General features: G+C 59.4%; 1 protein-coding gene across 5 annotated transcripts in view; it reads right to left on the reverse strand.

Annotated features, from left to right (window-relative positions):
- Positions 1–978: 978 nt before the first annotated feature.
- The window catches only part of OSBP2 (oxysterol binding protein 2), a 96,316-nt gene continuing 79,456 nt past the window's right edge, over positions 979–17,838 (reverse strand). Inside the window, exons 5-15 of one of the 5 annotated variants that reach the window (XM_082293108.1) lie at positions 16,514–16,712; positions 14,028–14,145; positions 13,072–13,138; positions 12,567–12,734; positions 9,629–9,874; positions 7,252–7,372; positions 6,454–6,557; positions 6,077–6,172; positions 5,564–5,748; positions 4,413–4,633; positions 979–3,982 (exon numbers count right to left, since the gene is read on the reverse strand). In XM_082293108.1, the coding sequence (XP_082149234.1) occupies positions 3,840–3,982; positions 4,413–4,633; positions 5,564–5,748; positions 6,077–6,172; positions 6,454–6,557; positions 7,252–7,372; positions 9,629–9,874; positions 12,567–12,734; positions 13,072–13,138; positions 14,028–14,145; positions 16,514–16,712 (1,668 nt within the window). In that variant the 3' untranslated portion in view covers positions 979–3,839. Of the gene's footprint in view, positions 3,983–4,412; positions 4,634–5,563; positions 5,749–6,076; positions 6,173–6,453; positions 6,558–7,251; positions 7,373–9,628; positions 9,875–12,566; positions 12,735–13,071; positions 13,139–14,027; positions 14,149–16,513; positions 16,713–17,838 lie in introns of all 5 variants that reach the window. The other 4 variants (XM_082293107.1, XM_082293110.1, XM_082293109.1 and 1 more) reach the window with 4 other exon arrangements.

Consider the following 17,838-nt stretch of genomic DNA (forward strand, 5'->3'; position numbering starts at 1 on the left):
CGGAGCTGTGGTGCCAGCGGGTGATGGGGCACGGGGGTGTTTTCCCTTAGAGCCAGGACATCGGCACTGGAGCTGCACCCGGGAGCTGCGGGTCCCCAGTGCCACCGCCGAGCCCAGCGCACAGGGAGGGTCCCAGTGCCGTGGTCCCGACCCCAGCCCCACTCACCTGGGGCCGGCAGAGAGGAGGCAGGAGCGGGCCGGGCAGGGCTGTGTGTCCCCGTCTCCTGGCAACATCCCGCAGGGACCGGTCTCGGCCTGCCCGGATTCCCCACCCGCCTCCGCAGCCCCTGCCCGGACCCTCCTCCAGCTCCCCCGGGCCAGCTCCTGCCCCACGCGGCGTCCCCTGGGGCAGCTCCTCCCCACCATCCCCAGGGAATCTCCGTGCCTCGGCAGCTTCCCCTGAGCCACCTCAGCTGCTCCTCATTCCCCGTTCCTCCTCCTCTGGGCCACCATCTTCCCCCTTGGCCAGGCTGCCCGGGGACATCTCCGTCCCGATGATCTCCTCTCCTGGCCCATCTCTCCCTCCCTGGGCAACCCCTTCCTGGTGCTCCTTCAGGCTGTTGCTCCAAGATAAATCTCCTTCCCTGCTCCTGCTTCCCTGCACCTCCTGCCTTGGACAACTTCCCCTGGATCACCTCCCCTCCTGCCCCTCAAACACCTTCCCAGGACCATCTCCTCCCCTTGGCAACTTCCCCCCCAGATCCTTCTCGTTCCCTGAACCACCACTTCCCTGGACCTCCCTGTCCTTTGGGCAACCTTCTCCTTTGAGCAACATTCCCTGGATCTTCTCCTTCCCACACCACCTTCCAGGACCCCTCCCCGTCCCCCACCCCTTGTCCGTGTCCCCGCTCACACCCAGAGCTCCTCCAGAACCCCCCACCTGCAGCCCCGGGGAGCCAGCGACCGCCTCAGCACCGCGGCTTTTAAAACTCCCGAATCCAAGTTTTATTTCCGTGTAGGAGAAGAGGGATCACTCACAATATATTATTGTTCAAAAAGAAAATACATTCAACAGCATTTACAGTGGAATGACATTAAAATCCTCGAGGAGGAACAGAAGGACCAGGAGATGGTGCTCTGGTTAAGTGCTGCTGAGAAGATGATCTCTGGAAGATGGAGCGATTTTTTTCCATTAGCCTAAAATCCGGGGGATTTCTGGGTTGGGGGTGCTCCTCGTGCTCCCCCGCGCTCCGTGGAGCTGTGCAGGGTCTGTGATGGCGATTCCCAGACGGACGTGGCAATGGGGGCACAGCAGAGGGGACCCCTCAGGGCCCCAGAGTCCAGCAGGACCCTCGGTGCCAGCACTCCGGGAGCAACATCCCGCTCCCTGCTCTCCTCCGCCCGGGAACACCCCGATCCAGCTTGGGAACAGCCTGTGCCGGAGCTTCTCCCCGCTCCAGCTCCCGGGTGACACTTGCATTGACACAGCAGAAAGGAAAGTAAGGCATCCTGAAGAGCTCCATTTCAGCCCATTTTACAGACCCCATCGGGCCTCGCGTGGGGAAAATCCCCGGGACACTTCGGTGCTGCCACAACCCCAGGCAGCGGCATCAGGGATCAGGGTGGAGCATCCTCCCTCTCCCAGGCAGGACACCTGGGGCGGGACACGGGCAGCTCTCTACAGGCTGAATCCCAGGCTGGATCATTTAAGATCAGCCTTCCCGAGCCAGGGCAAAGCTCCAGGAAGGAGTGAACACTCTGGAGCAGCTGCTGCAACACTCGGCACACTGGGAAGCAGCTTGGAGCATCCAACTCCCAGGAATCCCTAGTGCCGCTCCTCAAACCCCAAACACATCGTTTCCAGATGGGAATGTCTCTGGAACACCTTTTCCATGCCACAGGAACAAGCTTTGGAGCAAAACGTTGCTTCCCTGCAATGGGAATCATTCCATCACCATCACCTGAGCTCGGGGACGAGCCGAGGGGAATCGTACTCGTGCTGCAAAAACTCAGACAGACCCTTCTGTCTTCATCATTTTTCATCTATTGTGTACCATAGAAATTTAAGCAAAATAATTTTATATATAATTATATATATATATATATGTATAAATTAGAAGCAAATAAATAAGATTAAAGGGTGCACTGAGAGCAGCAGGGGCTGCCCCGCACCACGGTGACGCCGTGGGGACTGTACACTGTGGGGTCACAGGGATGGAAGTGCTGGAAGCTGATCAGGAGGAAACTGATGGATGAGGAACCTGATTGCATAAGTGTCCCGTGTGCAGCCTGGATATTCCAGTTACCGTTGCCTCGAGGTTCGTTATTGCTAATTAACTTCCACGTGGGTGTGACAGCCCCGGAGGCAGGGTCAGTGTGGTTTGATGGAGAGCCGGAGAAGGAGACAGCAGAAATGGGATGCAGCAGGGCCAGTGCAGGTCTCCAGGTGTCCCTGCTACTCCCTGGCCCAGCAGATCCCATCTTTGGGATGCTGCCACCTCCTGCTTCCCCTCGGTGCTCTGGTCCTCGCCCGTCACCGACAGTGCTCGCTCCGCTTCTGCCGGTGCATCCCGGGCCAGGCAGGGTGATGGTACCCAGGAGGGGAGAGGGGGACGGGAGGTTCCCTGCCCTGACAAACTGGAGCTGCTCCAGGGAGAGCCCAGGATGAGGGAGGAGAGGAACGGGAGCCAGGAGAGGGATGGGAGCTGGGAATGGGCACTGGGGTGCAGGGACCCTCCAGACTCCCCATGCCAGGGACTGTGCCAGGCCTGTCTGGCTGAAGGGAGAAGACACTGGGCAGGGAGATGCAGGACCAAGGCTCCATCCCAGCGGCACCACGGCATCTCTCCCCTCCTCTCCCCATGGCATCAATTCCCTCCTCTCCCAGCCGGCATCAGGCACAGCTCAGCAGGGAGACACCCATGGAAAAGCCAGCATCGAGATCCAGCCCCCGTGTGCAGGGAGATGGAGCAGGGACGTGGAGTCGGGAGAGCCACTGGGATACAAACTCTTCCCTGCCTCTGCCCGGCATTCCCAGCCTCGCTGAGGCTATCTCCCCCTTCGGATGTGGTTGCAGGAAAACCAAAGCAAAACCTCACTCAAACCACTCCCACATGATAAAGACAGGCCCAAGCTTTGCCTGAACACATCCAACTGCGGGGAAGCGGCTCCAACGCTCTTGAAAAAAACGAAAACAGGGTCAAAAACCCCAAAGTCACCAGCTCAAATATCCTACTTGGTGTTACTGGGATGAGTGGGCACTGTGGAACCACCAAGAGCCTCTGGGATCAAGCGCCGCGGCCCCTGGGGACAGTTTTCCAAGCAGAGTTGTTCGTGTCCGTCTTTGAAGGAAGCCTGAACCAGGAGCAGGATTTGTGTTTTTTAAAAAAATAATTCCATGAAGTCCACACAGAAATGGAGTCCCAAAAAAAAAAAAGCAAACCCCAAAGAAAATGGCAAAGAGAAGAGCTCACACAAGCACGGCATTCCCACACCCCGGGCATCTTTGGAAGTCGACGTCTCGGCCGCCGGAGCCGAGGCGCTGGAGGATATAGGCAGCAACTCCTGACAGCAATGAACATCCTCAACCCAACCCAGCTCCACGTGTCCTCGTTCCTAATTAGTCGCTGGAAAAGCCATCATTAAAAAAAAACAAAAAAAAACCCCAAAAAAACCAAAAAACAAAACAAAACGAAACAAGAAAAAAAAACAAAAAAACCCCCCCCCCAAAAAAAAACCAGATGCTATTTATTAGTGCGTAAAAAAATAGGTTTGGAATCCCTGTTTGGATCTCTGCATGTATTGACTCTGTGTCGGCCCGGCGGGACGCTGCTGGCGTGTCTTCGCTGTCCCTCGGGCTGTGCCGGTGTCCCAGGGGTGGCCCCAGAGCACTGGGGGGCTCAGAAGATGTCGGGGCACACGCTCCAGTCCTGCTTGTCCTTGGCCTCCCAGTAGCCGCCCTTGTAGACGCAGATCAGCTCCCCGGTGACAGCGTCCACCTTGCGCTCAAACCACAGCGGGATGTACCCCTCGTAGTCCTTCCCTGGCCGGGCAGAACGGGGGTCAGGGGGGCTTCTCCACCTGCAATCCCACAGCTCCCACGGCTGCCCCAAGGGCCAGGACTGTCTCTTGGTGTTCCCAGAACTTGGGGGCTGATTTGAGCCCAAGCCTGGTGTGGTCACAACGGCCAAGGGAGGACTGGCCTCCAGAGGGACAAAGTGACCAGTGGGACATGATGGCCAGGGACACGATGACCAGCAAGGCAAAGCAGCCAACAGCCCTCCCTGCCAGAGCCCACTGCCCCAAAAACCCAACCAGCCCCCACAGGTGCCCCAAACCCACCCACAAGAGCCCCCCAGAGCCGCCCTCCCCTTGCAGGGTCTGTCCTCCACGCTCATCCCGCAGCACGGACAGCGCAGTCCCTGCATCCCGAACCATCCTGAACCATCCCGACCCATCCCACAGCACCTCACCTTCCTCCAGGGCCTCCACGGCCTCAGCCTCCCTGCGCCGGCGCACGGCTCTCTGCTTCTCCTCCAGCCTCTGCTTCTCCACGTTGGCCTCGTCCCAGCGGCCGCTCTCCATGAGCCGCTGGTCGGGGCGCAGCCGGCTGTCCGTGGGCGCCACGCGCTCCTCGGGCTCGTTCAGCGTCAGCGCCAGCTCCGAGAAGAAATACATGTTCTCGGCGTTTTCCCTGAATCCAGAGAGCCTGGTCAGGATGGGGGCTGGGGGATACCTCAGGCACAGCCCCTCGGCCCCACTGATCCACCCCTGCTGTGGCAGCCCTGGGGTGGCAGCAGGAGCAGGGCAGGGCCCGTCCCCTGTGCTGGCACTGCTGGGGCACCTCCAGTGCTGGGGCAGCTCTGGGACCCTCCTGACAAGAGAGACCTGGAGGGGCTGGAGCGTGTCCAGGGAAGGGAACGGAGCTGGGAAGGGGCTGGAGCCCCAGGAGCGGCTGAGGGAGCTGGGAAAGGGGCTCAGCCTGGAGCAAAGGAGGCTCAGGGGGGACCTTGTGGCTCTGCACAAGTCCCTGACAGGAGGGGGCAGCCGGGGGGGTCGGGCTCTGCTCGCAGGGAACAGGGGATGGGATGAGAGGAAATGGCCTCAAGTCACACCACAGCAGTTTTAGATTGGATATTAGGGAAAATTCCTTCCTGGAAAGGGTGGGCAGGTGTTGGAAAAGGCTGCTCAGGGCAGTGGTGGAGTCCCCATCCCAAGAGAAAATCCCCAAAGCAGGGACTGCCTCTTGGTGCTCCCAGGGCTCAGAGACCAATTTGAGCCCAGCCTTGCCATGGTCACCACGGCCAAGGGAGGACTGGCCTCCAGAGGGACAAAGTGACCGGTGGGACATGATGGCCAGGGACATGATGACCAGCAAGGCAAAGCAGCCAACAGCCCTCCCTGCCAGAGCCCACTGCCCCAAAAACCCAACCAGCCCCCACAGGTGCCCCAAACCCGCCCATAAGAGTCCCCAAAGCCACCCTCCCCTTCCAGGGACCCGTTCTCCCACCTCAGAAAAAGCCACTCTGCCCCACAAGTTCCACATGAGCCCCCCCATCCTGCAGGGCCCTCGGCAATCCCATCCCCATCCCAATCCTGTTCCATCCCACCCCAGGGGACTCACGGCAGCGGGTACTTCCTCCACAGGACCTTTGGGGACAGTGTCTGGTAGACAGTTTTCTGCTTGCCCTCGGTGCTGGTGCTGCCGTGGCTGCTGTGGACGATCTTGGAGCACTCCATCTTCTCATCCCACGTGCCGGACATGACGTAGTGGGCTTTGCCATCGGCGTCGCTCACCACCCCCGTCACCTGGCAGGGGGACACGGCTCTGGTGGTGTTTGGGAATGCCCAGAGGGACAGCTTCCCCTCCAGGTACCCAGCAGGATGTGGTGCTGTATCTCCTGGGACATCCCTGGCCTTGCAGCAGGGTGTCCAACCCACCAAACCCCTCCCAGGTCTCAGAGCTGCAGCTCCGGCACATCAGAGCCAAACCACAGGACATGGAGGTGCCACCCAGCCCTCCCTGCTGACCTGAGCAGTCCCTGGGCCCCATGCTGGGGCTCATCCCAGCAGAACTGGGAGCCTGGAAGAGCCAGGTCTGACCCCTGAAGGAGCAGGGTCATCGCTGGGTACTCACCTTGCGGGGGACATCCCTGGAGAAGTAGCTGTAGGGGGTAAATTTCAGCTGGCATTTATCTTTGGACTTATGGTTAACAATCTCTATTTCACCAGACTGGATAAAAGACACAGAACCACAGCAGGGAGAGACAGAGGAGGCGTTAGTTGGAGTGCAGGCACAAACCACCACCGGGCACAGCAGCACCAGTGGCTGTCCCCCCACAGCAGCCACCCCCAGCACCTGCTGGCCTCGGGAGGAGCCATGAGGAGCTCCAGGAAGCAGCTCCCATCCCTGCCAGGGAAGCACAGCCTCCCATCATGGCAGCAGCGTGTGCCCTAGGAGGGCAATGCTCCTCCAGACCCCCAGAGCCAGGCAGGACCTGTCCCCTCACCCACCTGGTCGATCCAGAGCTTGCCCACGATGATGTTGTGCACAGTGGAGGTGACTTTCCTCCACACATAGTGATTCCCACTGGAGTGGAACTCCAGGTGGATGGCGCCTGTGGAGAGAGGAATGATCGGAGCTCAGCAGGGGCAGATGTGCCCCAGAGCCCACCACCAGCACTGTGCTCATCCTCAGGGCCAGCTGAATCCCCCAACCAGGTCTGGCTCTGGATTAATCTCTCTCTTAGTCTGCTCCAGGAAGGGAGGTACAAATCCTGCCAGGTCCTCTGCCCTCCGCCAAAAACACTCATTTTAAAAGCAGGTCAGAAATGTGCTTCCTGGTTGATTCAAGCACTCTGGGAATGCTGCTCAGCCCAGGGACAGGCAGAAGGAAAATAAAATGCTGAAAGGAGGCAGTTTATTGCACTTGGCTGGCAGGGAGAGGCTTAAAACAGGCAGCAAGTTACTTTAAACACCATGGAAGGGGAAATCAATTCCTGGGCAAGCAGGGTATTTCCAAAGGAAAGGAGCCTCCCTTTGCAGCTGGCATCATTTCCACTTCCAGGGCAGACGTGTTATCGTTGGATCACTGGATCAGGAGCACAAATCTGGGCTCCTTAAATTGCCTGGGGTGGAATTCACTGAGCCTCAGGTGAGTCCAAGGAATTCCCAGAGTCCCAGGGGAGTCCAGGGGATTCTCTGAGCCCCAGGTGACTGCAAGCAATTCCTAAAGCCCAAGGACCCAGTTTCTTTAACTCTTGGGTTTTGCATGAGCAGTGCAAGGCAATAACCCGAGAACCCACCACCTACCCAGTGGCATGATGGAGAGGTATTTGCCCCTGAACTTGCTGGAGATGGTGATGTCCTGCCACAACGTCCACCCTCGCCTGGAGTACACGTGGTGGGCGGCTGCCGGGGGGTGGTGGCTCACCTGGGGACAGGAGACACAGCCTGTGAGGACACGGCCACCGGAGAGCCCCGCTGAGTGCTCGGAGAGGTGACAACTCCACACCAGCTCGGCACTAAGGATGCTCCAGGCCCTGGACACCACATCAGCTTTGGCATTAAGGATGCTCCTGGCCACCACAACCTCGGAGGGACCCAACATGCGGTGCCCTGGCAGCAAGGGGAGACACGCTGGGATCCTGCCAGGATTTGCTAAGGCTCATTCCAAAGCATGATCCATAAAACCTCCACTTGAGCAACCATCGCTGTGAGATCCTGCTGCTCCGTGATCTCGGGACACAGCCCTGCTTTCCTGAGATCCTGGCTGAGAAACACGGACGTGCTGGCACCCCAGTAATCCCAGTGGAACAGCACCTGGGAAACCCCAGAGGACACAGGCCCACAAGTTGTCCAAAACACACAGCAAGAGTTTGGCTTTTCCCTCACACACCCCGGGCTGGAAAAGCGGCCACAGCATCCTAAACCCAGAGAGTGACTTGTTAGAGGATGGTGCTCACATCGCCCTGCCCTGGAAAAGCTGCCCAAAACAAAGGTGGGAGCAGGAATATCCCAGGCAGAGGGATGTGCCCTCAGGCAGAGGGATGTGCCCTCAGGCAGGGTCTCAGCTGCTGGCACAGCCTGGCACGCACCGACCCCGGGCCCCGCAGCACAGCCGGAGCTCCGGGATGATTTCCCTGCTGTAAATACAGGCTGAGCGCCCCGGGCTCTGGATTACACACACGGGCAGGGCCAAGGCCTCGCCATTAAATCCCAGTCAGCAGCAGCAGGAAATCCTATTTGGATAACTGGATTTCAGGCACTGGATTATCACTGCTTGGCTGGGCGCGTTGGCGGGCTGGGAAGCACAGGCAGCATCCACGGAAAATTCAGAGCAGCGGGAAAGGCATCTGGAATTGGTCAGGAATACCAAATTTGGGTGCAAAGAGAGGAAAACTGGGACCAACCGGAGAAAGTAATTCCAGGCAGGTTATTTATTTGGGAGGGAACAGGGATGGAGGAAGGAGTGTGGTGAAGAGGGGGGTGAAAGAGTGAGAACAGGGATGACAAAGTTTGGGAATGATGCAGTCGGGGTGTCCAGCAGTACTGGACAGGCAGGATTGGGAATAATGTGGTCTGAGGTATCCAGAGGTACCCAACAGGCAGCCCTGGGCTTGGCACCACAGCTGGGGTGGGACTGATAAATCCACCCAGGAGTTCCAAGCGCAGCTCAGGAGGGTCAGGGTGGCTGCTGGCTAAGGGATGGATCCTGGCAAGGAATCATCCACTTCCAATGGCCCAGACTAAACCAGGTGACAGACCAGGAACTGCTGCCAGGCAAGGGGAGGTGAAGGTGTGACACTGTTGAGGTGGGTGAACCTGAGCTCTGTGACAGCCACAGGGCTGGGGTGGCTGAGGGATGAGGCCACCTCTGAGCCTGTTCCTGGGAGCAGAGCAGGCAGGGGGCTGCACCAGGGCTCAGGTTGTGGCTGCCACTGTCCCACCTCACTCCAGATGGTCCAGGCTGGGATGGACCATGTGGGGACGTGCAGAGCTGGGTGACATCGGGCACACAGCTCTGGGGAGTGTGGAGGGACAGCAGAGCCAGAATTCTGGGGATTATCTACTGCAGGACCTTCCTTGTGTCACAAGCACAGGGTCACACTGCCAGGAGACCCCACACAGCCTGTTCCCCATCACTGCCCGGAGCAGCACGGCCAGGAGAGGTGGGATGGGATGGGATGGGATGGGATGGGATGGGATGGGATGGGATGGGATGGGACGGGATGGGACGGGATGGGACGGGATGGGATGGAATGGGATGGGATGGGATGGGACGGGACGGGACGGGACGGGACGGGATGGGATGGGATGGGATGGGATGGGATGGGACGGGACGGGAGGTGACAGGAGGTGACGGGAGGTGCTGTCCTGCCTCAAGCCAGTGCTCCACAGGTGTCCGACAAGTTTGGGCACCCCCTGCCCGGGAGGGCTTTGCCCACACCTGGGTGTCCTGCGAGGAGCTGGTGGCAGAGCCTGGCACTGCTGCAGCAACGGCTCCAAAGCTGGGGATGAAGGGCCAAGCTCATCGAGTCCAACCTGTGACCCATCCCCACCTTGTCCTCAGCCCAGAGCACTGAGTGCCACGTCCAGTCCTTCCCTGGACACCTCCAACGCTGGGAGAAGAGCCCAAGGAAGGCTCAGGGAGATGCTGGCTGTCCTCCCACGGAGCCGCAGCCCTCACCTGCTCACAGAGAGATCGGAATCCCAGCTCCTCCAGGCGATCCAGCTCGAAGGTCTCCCCCAGGAGGGGGTTGAATGGCTTTGCAGTGCGGTGGACAGTGGTGGAGTAGGAGGACACGGAGAAGGCGGCCACAAAGCACATCTGCTCCGTGGAGCTCTCGCACTTCACCGCCTTGTCCAGCAGCTCGTGGTACTCCAGGTCCTCCGTGAGCCGCTGCAGCATGGACAGGGGCTCGTTGAAGTTCACCTGGAGGGGAACAAGGCAGGGTTAGGAAAGCAGCAGAGATCCCCAAAAGGCACCACCAAGGCCCAAGGATGGAACATGTGCTCTGCTCCCTGATCTGTGCCAGCCAGCACCAAGGGCTGGCACAAGGGGTGTGGGGGAGCCTGGTTATCAATCAGGGATCACCCCAGGTTATCACCCTGACCCCAAAATGAGCCTCAACAATGAGATCAGCTCCCTGCTGCCTCTCAGCCAGCAGCCCACTGGCCACAGGACAGGGATGTGCTGCTCCCCAGCCTGCCCTCATCGCCTCCTGGGAAAGCCATCCCTGTGCCACACTGACCCAGCTGCCCAGAAAACCTGGAAAAGCCCCATTTTGGGGTCTCCCTGCTCCTGGGACTCCAGTCCCACGACAGCACCCTTATTTTTCGCTCTGAAAATACTGTAATTAAAAAATAATTGAAAGTAAGGCAGAGCCTGGAAACGTCTTCTGCCTTTTTAGTTTCAGCTCAAAACAAAGAAATATGTATTAAGAGGAGCAGATGGCTGAAGGATGGGAGAACCACTTCTGTAAGCCAAGTTAAATATTTCATAGTAGAAAAAACAAACTCCAGATTCCAAGATTTCGATTTTTTTTTTAGATTCTCCACTCAGGGATTTAGCCTGTAAGTGGCAGGGATCTTACAGCATCACAGAAAGAGAAAGCTGGGGACAAAGAGCAGCATGAAAGAGCAAATCACTTGGGATAATTCTTGGGAGAGATGCAGAGAACAAAACCAGCAGCTGCATCCTCAGCACTGCTCAGGCGACAGGGAGCAAAACCCTTCCATGGGGGAAGAAGATGAATCCACCCAAATTCCAAATTCCTACAACTGCTTTCTTCCTTTTCAGTGCTGCAGGTTTGTTCCTTCAGAGGAACACCAAGGAGCTGTTTGCACGAGAGGTTTGTCAGTGCATCACATCCCTGGGAAGGGGATGGACCTCAGAAGACCTCAGAGAATCTCAGAAATACTCTTAATTCATCAGGAATCTCCCCCAAAGAATTCCCACGTGCAGCTGAGCTTGTGGGGTGGATCCTGGTGCATCTCTGGCAGGACCTTCCTTCTCATTCCATAGGGACTGTGGGATCCTTCAGGATTTCATAGAATCCCAGAACGGTTTGGGTTGGAGGGACCTTAAATCCCATCCAGTGCCACCCCTGCCATGAGCAGGGACACCTCCCACTGTCCCAGGCTGCTCCAAGCCCCAATGTCCAGCCTGGCCTTGGGCACTGCCAGGGATCCAGGGGCAGCCACAGCTGCCCTGGGCACCCTGTGCCAGGGCCTCACCCTGTTCCCTCACAGGGAACAGTATTTTCTTGTATTTAATCTAAACCTCCTCTCTTCCACACTGCCCTCAGGTTTGGACTCAAGCAGGTCCCAGGATTATTTGATTGATAGAAAAAGTATGAATTTCACATCCTGAGCTTATTCCTGTGCCCATCACGCCCTGATGTGCTGCTGCTGCAGAATTGGATGGTGTTGGGCTGTGCATCCCAGCTGGAAACAGCACAAGGAAGAGACAGCTCATCACTCTCAGCCAGAGCTCTGAGCTCTCACTCTGGCTCTGTCTGAAGAGACAAAACACAACCAATCCAGCATCCCAGCCTCTGGAATGTGCTCCTTCCCCTTTATCCAGCCAAGGATGGACCACAAATAAGGCTCTGTGCAGCCCATGTGAGGGGCTGTTCCACACAGCTCCCCCAGCAAACCCCTTCTGGCCATCACAGGGAGCCTTTGCCCCCAGGGCTGAACCAGCAGCACCCTAAATCCTTGCCCCAGCACCTCCTTCACCAAAAAGCTGCTCTCTGTAAGGAAAATGAGGCTCTCTGAGTCCCTGGGGTGGAACCCAGCCCTGGCTGGTGCAGGTGGGGCTGAGCCCTGAGTGTCCAGCCCCTGGGGAAAACAACAGCAGCAACAAGGTCCCTTCTTCATAAATCCTCAGGGATTCACGGTGTCCTGCTTCCTCCATGCCTCTGCAACAGCTGGATTTGTAGAGGACACTCAGGCAATGTCCCCTCTGCTCCAGCTGGCCCTAGAGCAAGGATGTGCTGGAGCCAGTCCAGAGGAGGCCATGGAGGTGCTCTGAGGGCTGGAGCCAGGCTGGGAGAGCTGGGGGTGCTCACCTGGGGAGGAGAAGGCTCCAGGGAAACCTTGGAGCCCCTTGCAGGGCCTAAAGGGGCTCCAGCAGAGCTGGAGAGGGACTGGGGACAAGGCATGGAGGGACAGGACACAGGGAATGGCTTCCCACTGCCAGAGGGCAGGGATGGATGGGAAGGAATTGTTCCCTGGGAGGGTGGGCAGGCCCTGGCACAGGGTGCCCAGAGCAGCTGTGGCTGCCCCTGGATCCCTGGCAGTGCCCAAGGCCAGGCTGGACATTGGGGCTTGGAGCAGCCTGGGACAGTGGGAGGTGTCCCTGCCCATGGCAGGGGTGGCACTGGATGGGTTTTAAAGTCCCTTCCCACCCAGGCCATTCCACAATTTCAGGGTAAGCATGAGGGCTCTGCCAGCACAGAATCCAGTCCCTGGTGACAATCTCCTGTCCCTGCTCGGGGCTGCTGTGCCACCACAGCACCAGCAGGACCATCCAGAGCTGTACCCCAAACCCTGTGCACAGCCAAGAGCTGCCCAAACCCACCCCCTGTGCCAGCCCTGGTGCCAGGGACACTGGGACTCACGGGCATGGGGATCTTGGAGAGCTCTTTGCCAATGCAGTTCTTCATGATGCTCCAGAGGTTAAGGCTGTAGTTGGGTTTGTCGGGAATGCGACTCCGTCTCCTTTTCCTCGGCAGGAGATCTTTGCCTGTGGACTCATTGTAGCTGCTTTGATTTGAGCTCTCAAAGACCTGTGGAAGCAACAGAAGGACCTCAGGTTTAAGCTGGACCCAACCGCACCCAGCAGCTCCCAGGAACAGCAACCACAGCTCAGGAGACACCTGAGGAGCATCGCTGGAAGCCTGTTCTCCAGGGAAATGAGGTACAATTGCCCCCCAACACCTTCCTGCTTCCCTCAGGAGAATGTTTAGGATGCTGATGACTGCTGACATCTGTCCCCCACCCGTGACTCACAGAGGAACCACCACAGAGCACCTGGACCCAGCTGGAGGGTCCCTTCACAACATCCCCTCTGCCCTGGTTCCACCCCACCAGGACCATCCCTCCCGCTCTGCCCAGCCAACTCACGCTGTCCTCCAGGTTCCAGTCCTCGGGGTGGCCCTCGCTGGCCCCGCTCAGGTTGCTGCCCGAGCGCCTGTGGGAAGGAAACAGAGGCTGGTGAGCACGGGAAAGGGCAGAGCAGGGACAGAACAGCCAGGGCTGGGGCAGCATCACCAGAGCAGCTCCCTGCACCACCCCAGGGGGCTGTCGGGAAAGGAAAGGGGTGACAGAGGCTGGGCACAGGTGTTAGGAGGGGATTCTAAGGATGCTCAGGAGGGGACAGGATGCTCAGCCCCAGCCCTGGGGACACAGAGATTCTGCTTTTGTCACCAAGCCCAGTGATGTGACCACGGGTCAGACCACAGGTTCCTCCAGCCCAGATGTCCACGGAGGAGTAAGAGCAGGTGACAGCAGACAAAGGGCAGGGATGGATGGGATATTGGGAAGGAATTGCTCCCTAGGAGGGTGGGCAGGCCCTGGCACAGGGTGCCCAGAGCAGCTGGGGCTGCCCCTGGATCCCTGGCAGTGTCCAAGGCCAGGCTGGACATTGGGGCTTGGAGCAGCCTGGGACAGTGGGAAGTGTCCCTGCCCGGGGCAGGGATGGAATGAGAGGAACTTTAAGGCCCCTTCCAAGCCCAAACCATTCCATGGTTCTGTGAAGGCAAGGTGCTCCCTGCCTCTGCCCAACACCCCGAGGGATTTCCCTCCAAGTCCCTGCTCCCATGAGCTGAGGGGCAGAGGACTCAGCTCTCCCACAGCATGGGCTGACACCTGCCCTTCCTCACCTGCTCCACTACAACTGGGGCTATCCTCAGCCTTGCTCCAGGAATGCAGGAGCAGCCGCACACAGGATGGACGCCTGGACAGAGGCTGGGAAAGTTTTGGGGGACTTGCCCACAGAGTGACCTCATGGGAGAGGCTGCTGCAGGAAAACCGGCTCTTCCCAGCCCTTCCCACATTCCCAGGCAGGCCGGGGGTGGTACCTGTGGTGCTTGGGGTCCGCGGTTACAGTGATAAAAGCTGGTGCATCCTCCATGGCATCGAAGTACTCCGTCTCCTCATCTTCATCACTGGCCTCTCCTTTGGCAGACTGCACACTCCCTGCTGGCACAGAGGCACAGAAACACCCCGTGCTGCCGGTCACCTCCGGAGCCCACCGTGCAGGATCTGTCCCCACAGCCCCCACTGTGTCCCCATCGCAGCCTGACCCCTCCTCTCCACCCACCCCACACCCCAAGGATGCTGTACCGATTTCCAGCTCCTGAAAGTGCCCTGCTCCCCAAGCCAGGGACACCAGGCCACCCTGCCACGCTCGGGAGCACCCCCGAAAATGCCCCGAGGCTGCCTGAGGGTGACACGGGCGCGTCACTCCCGCGCCCCACCCGTGTTTGGTGTGGCTCCACTCCCGAACCGCCCCATCCGCCGGGAAATCCGGTTTGGATTAAAGCAGGAAAACAAAAAGTCACGTGCTTCAGGTGATGCTCGGAGAGGTTTCCCAGCCCCGCGTTTACAAACATTGCTCCGCTGCGGGGGGAAGGATCGATGGCTGCCGAACAGGCGCTGACCGAGCAGTCCCGGTGCAGCTTCCCTGCTCCCCCCACCTCATCCTGGACAACCCCATTCCCTGCCTCATTCCCACACTCTCCACCACCTCAGGCGGATGGATTGTGCCTGTCCCCGCAGCCATTTCCACCCTGCCCTCCCCAGCTGCACCTCAGAATTGTTTAGGCTGGAAAAGCCCTCTGAGAACATCAAGTCCGTCCATTCCCCCAGCACTGCTCAGGCCACCACTGACCCGTGTCCCCAGGCACCACATCCACACGGCTGCTAAAGCCCTCCAGGGATGGGGACAGAGCTGGACAACCCTTTCCATGATGAAATATTCCCCAATATCCCAACTAAACCCCCTTTGAGGCGATAAGAGGAACGAGGGCAGTGCCTGACACCACCATCACCCCCCCTCCAGCAGCCACTGCTCTCTCCCTCGGGTCTGTATTTCCTTTAAAGGGAGACCCAGCACTATGAGCAGTTTTTGCGGCTGTAACTAATGCTGCTTCCCTGGGGGAAGGACATTTGGCAGGAATCTGCAAAGCTGTTAGATCGTATTGCAAACGAGCCCCGGCTGTTCCACTGCCACCCCCCCACGCAGCCAACTCAGCAGCGCCAGGGGACCCTGAGCCTTTTCCCAGTGCCGTGGCTGCCCTCCAGCACCCGGAGATGTGCCCGCCAGTAAGGGTTAAAGCTCCCAAAATAGCCTGGAATAGCAGGGGCGAGCTGGGGACACAGCCCTCTCTCGCATCTGTATCTTGGGGACATCCAAGTCCCTGAGCAAGGACAATTTGGAATAATTATGGTGTAATGGGATCCATTTAAAAAAATACCATGGGGATATAGGGCATTGCCTTGGGCATCCTTCCCATGGCTGGCAGCTCACTGGGAACAGCCAGGCAGAATGCCCTGGTCCATCCCAGAGGTCCCTGAGCAGCCCGGTCCCATCCCGGGGGTCCCCAAGCAGCCCTGTCCCATCCCAGGGGTCCCCAGGTGGAACACCCTGGTCCATCCCAGAGGTCCCTGAGCAGCCCTGTGACATCCCAGGAGTCCCTGAGCAGCTCTGTCCCATCCTGGGGGTCCCCGAGTTGAATGCCCTGGTCCATCCTGAAGTTCTTCAGCAGCTCCATCCCATCCTGGGGATCCCCAAGCAGCCCTGTCCCATCCCAAGGGTCCCCGAGCAGCTCCATCCCATCCTGGGGGTCCCTGAGTGGAACACCCTGACCCATCCTGGAGGTCCCATCCCAAGGGTCCCCAAGCAGCCCCATCCCATCCTGGGTGTCCCTAAGCCACCCTCTCCCATCCTGGTCCCAGAACAGCCCTGCCCCATCCCGGGGATCCCAAAGCAGCCCTGTCCCATCCTGGGTGTCTCCAAGCCACCCTGTCCCATCCTGATCCTGGAGCAGCCCTGTCCCACGCCCAGGATCCCAGAACAGCCCTGTCCCATCCAGGGGATGCCCGAGCAGCCCTGTCCCCATCCAGGGGATCCCGGAACAGCCCTGTCCCATGCCCAGGATCCCAGAGCAGCCCTGTCCCATCCCGGGGATCCTGGAACAGCCCTGTCCCCATCCCGGGGATCCCAGAACAACCCTGTCCCATCCCAGGGATCCCAGAACAGCCCTGTCCCATCTTGAGGATCCCGGAACAGCCCTGTCCCATCCCAGGGATCCTGGAACAGCCCTGCCCCATCCCAGGGATCCCAGAGCAGCCCTGTCCCATCCCGGGGATGCCCGAGCAGCCCTGTCCCCATCCAGGGGATCCCAGAGCAGCCCTGTCCCATCCCAGGGATCCCAGAACAGCCCTGTCCCATCCCAGGGATCCCAGAGCAGCCCTGTCCCATCCCGGGGATCACGGAACAGCCCTGTCCCATCCCGGGAATCCCAAGCAGCCCTGTCCCATCCCAGGAATCCCTGGCACTCACCCTTGGTGGTGCTGGAGATGCTGGCGGTGCCCGAGGCCAGGCCGGGCGCCCCGCGGCAGGCGCGCTCCAAGCTGTTGTGCTGCTTGGCTAACTGCTCGATGGTCTCCTCCAGCCGGATCCGCTGCTCCCGCTCATGCTGCAGCAGCCGCTGCCATTTCCGGCTGTGGCTCTCGGCTAAGTCCAGGAAATCGCGGCAGGCCTGTGGCAGGAAGGGACAGCTCAGCTGGGAGGTGTCGTGGTGCACGGCGATCCCGGGGCTGGTTCCCCAACACCCCCCTCCTGCTCCTCTCCCAGGAGCGTGGTTTTACCAGCTCCTGGAGCTTTGCTCAGTCCCCACACCCACGGCCCAGCTCCGGCCCTGCAAAGCTGAACCACCCCCAAGGACATGGCTGCAACATGGACAACTGTCCATGGCAGCCTGGCCTGCCAGAGCCTGCCCACAGCCTGTCCCTGCCCCCATCCCTGATCCCGCTGTGGTCCTCAGGAGCCCAGGCTGGGCTCTCACAGCTCTCAGCCAAGCCCTGGCTCAAGCAGCACCTCCATCCCCAAATCCAGCAATTAAGGAGAAGCTGGATGGGACAGTGGTCCCCGTGGTGACAGACACAGACAGGAGAGGAGAGGAGAGGATCACAGAATCATGGAATGGTTTGGGGTGGAAGGGACCTAAAGATCATCCAGTTTCAATCCCTTGCCATGGGCATAGACACCTTCCAGGGACACTATCCCAGGGTGCTCCAAGCCTTGTCCAACCTGGCCTTGGACACTTCCAGGGATGGGCAACCATAGCTTCTCTGAGCTACTCAAGCCAGGAGCCAGCGATCCCCATGCTCCAAGAAGGCAGAGAGGGAGGATGCCCAGCTCCTCCCCGGAGCTGCACAGCCCAGGACAAGCACAGGCCCCTGCAACACATCCACCATGGCCAGAACCCCCCATTCCCTCCCCAAGGAGCCGAGGGGGCCCCCCAGCCGTGGGGCCCCCACGGGTGCGCTGGGCACAGGGAAGGAGGGCTCAGGGATGCTCCAAGTGAAGCCTTGCAGTACACACAGCATCCCCATCTGGGCCACTGGGCAGGGGACAGCTGGGACACCACAACCCAGGCTGGCAGGAGAACCCCTTGGCACTAAACCCTCCCCCAAAGCCCCCCAGGACTGGCATCACCCAGCCCCGGCTGCGCCGCATTCCCGGCGGGAGATTTCCGGGAGCAGGACATCCGCCCAGGGCCGGTGTCCCACACTGCCTCATCCCAGACAATGGTCTCACAGGACAGCCTGGCCCTCACAGCTCTATTTTTAGGTTATTTTTCATCTTGGATGAAACCCTGAGTT

The sequence above is a fragment of the Coloeus monedula genome, assembly GCF_965178545.1.
Source record: "Coloeus monedula genome assembly, chromosome: 18".
NCBI classification, from domain to species: Eukaryota; Metazoa; Chordata; class Aves; order Passeriformes; family Corvidae; genus Coloeus; species Coloeus monedula.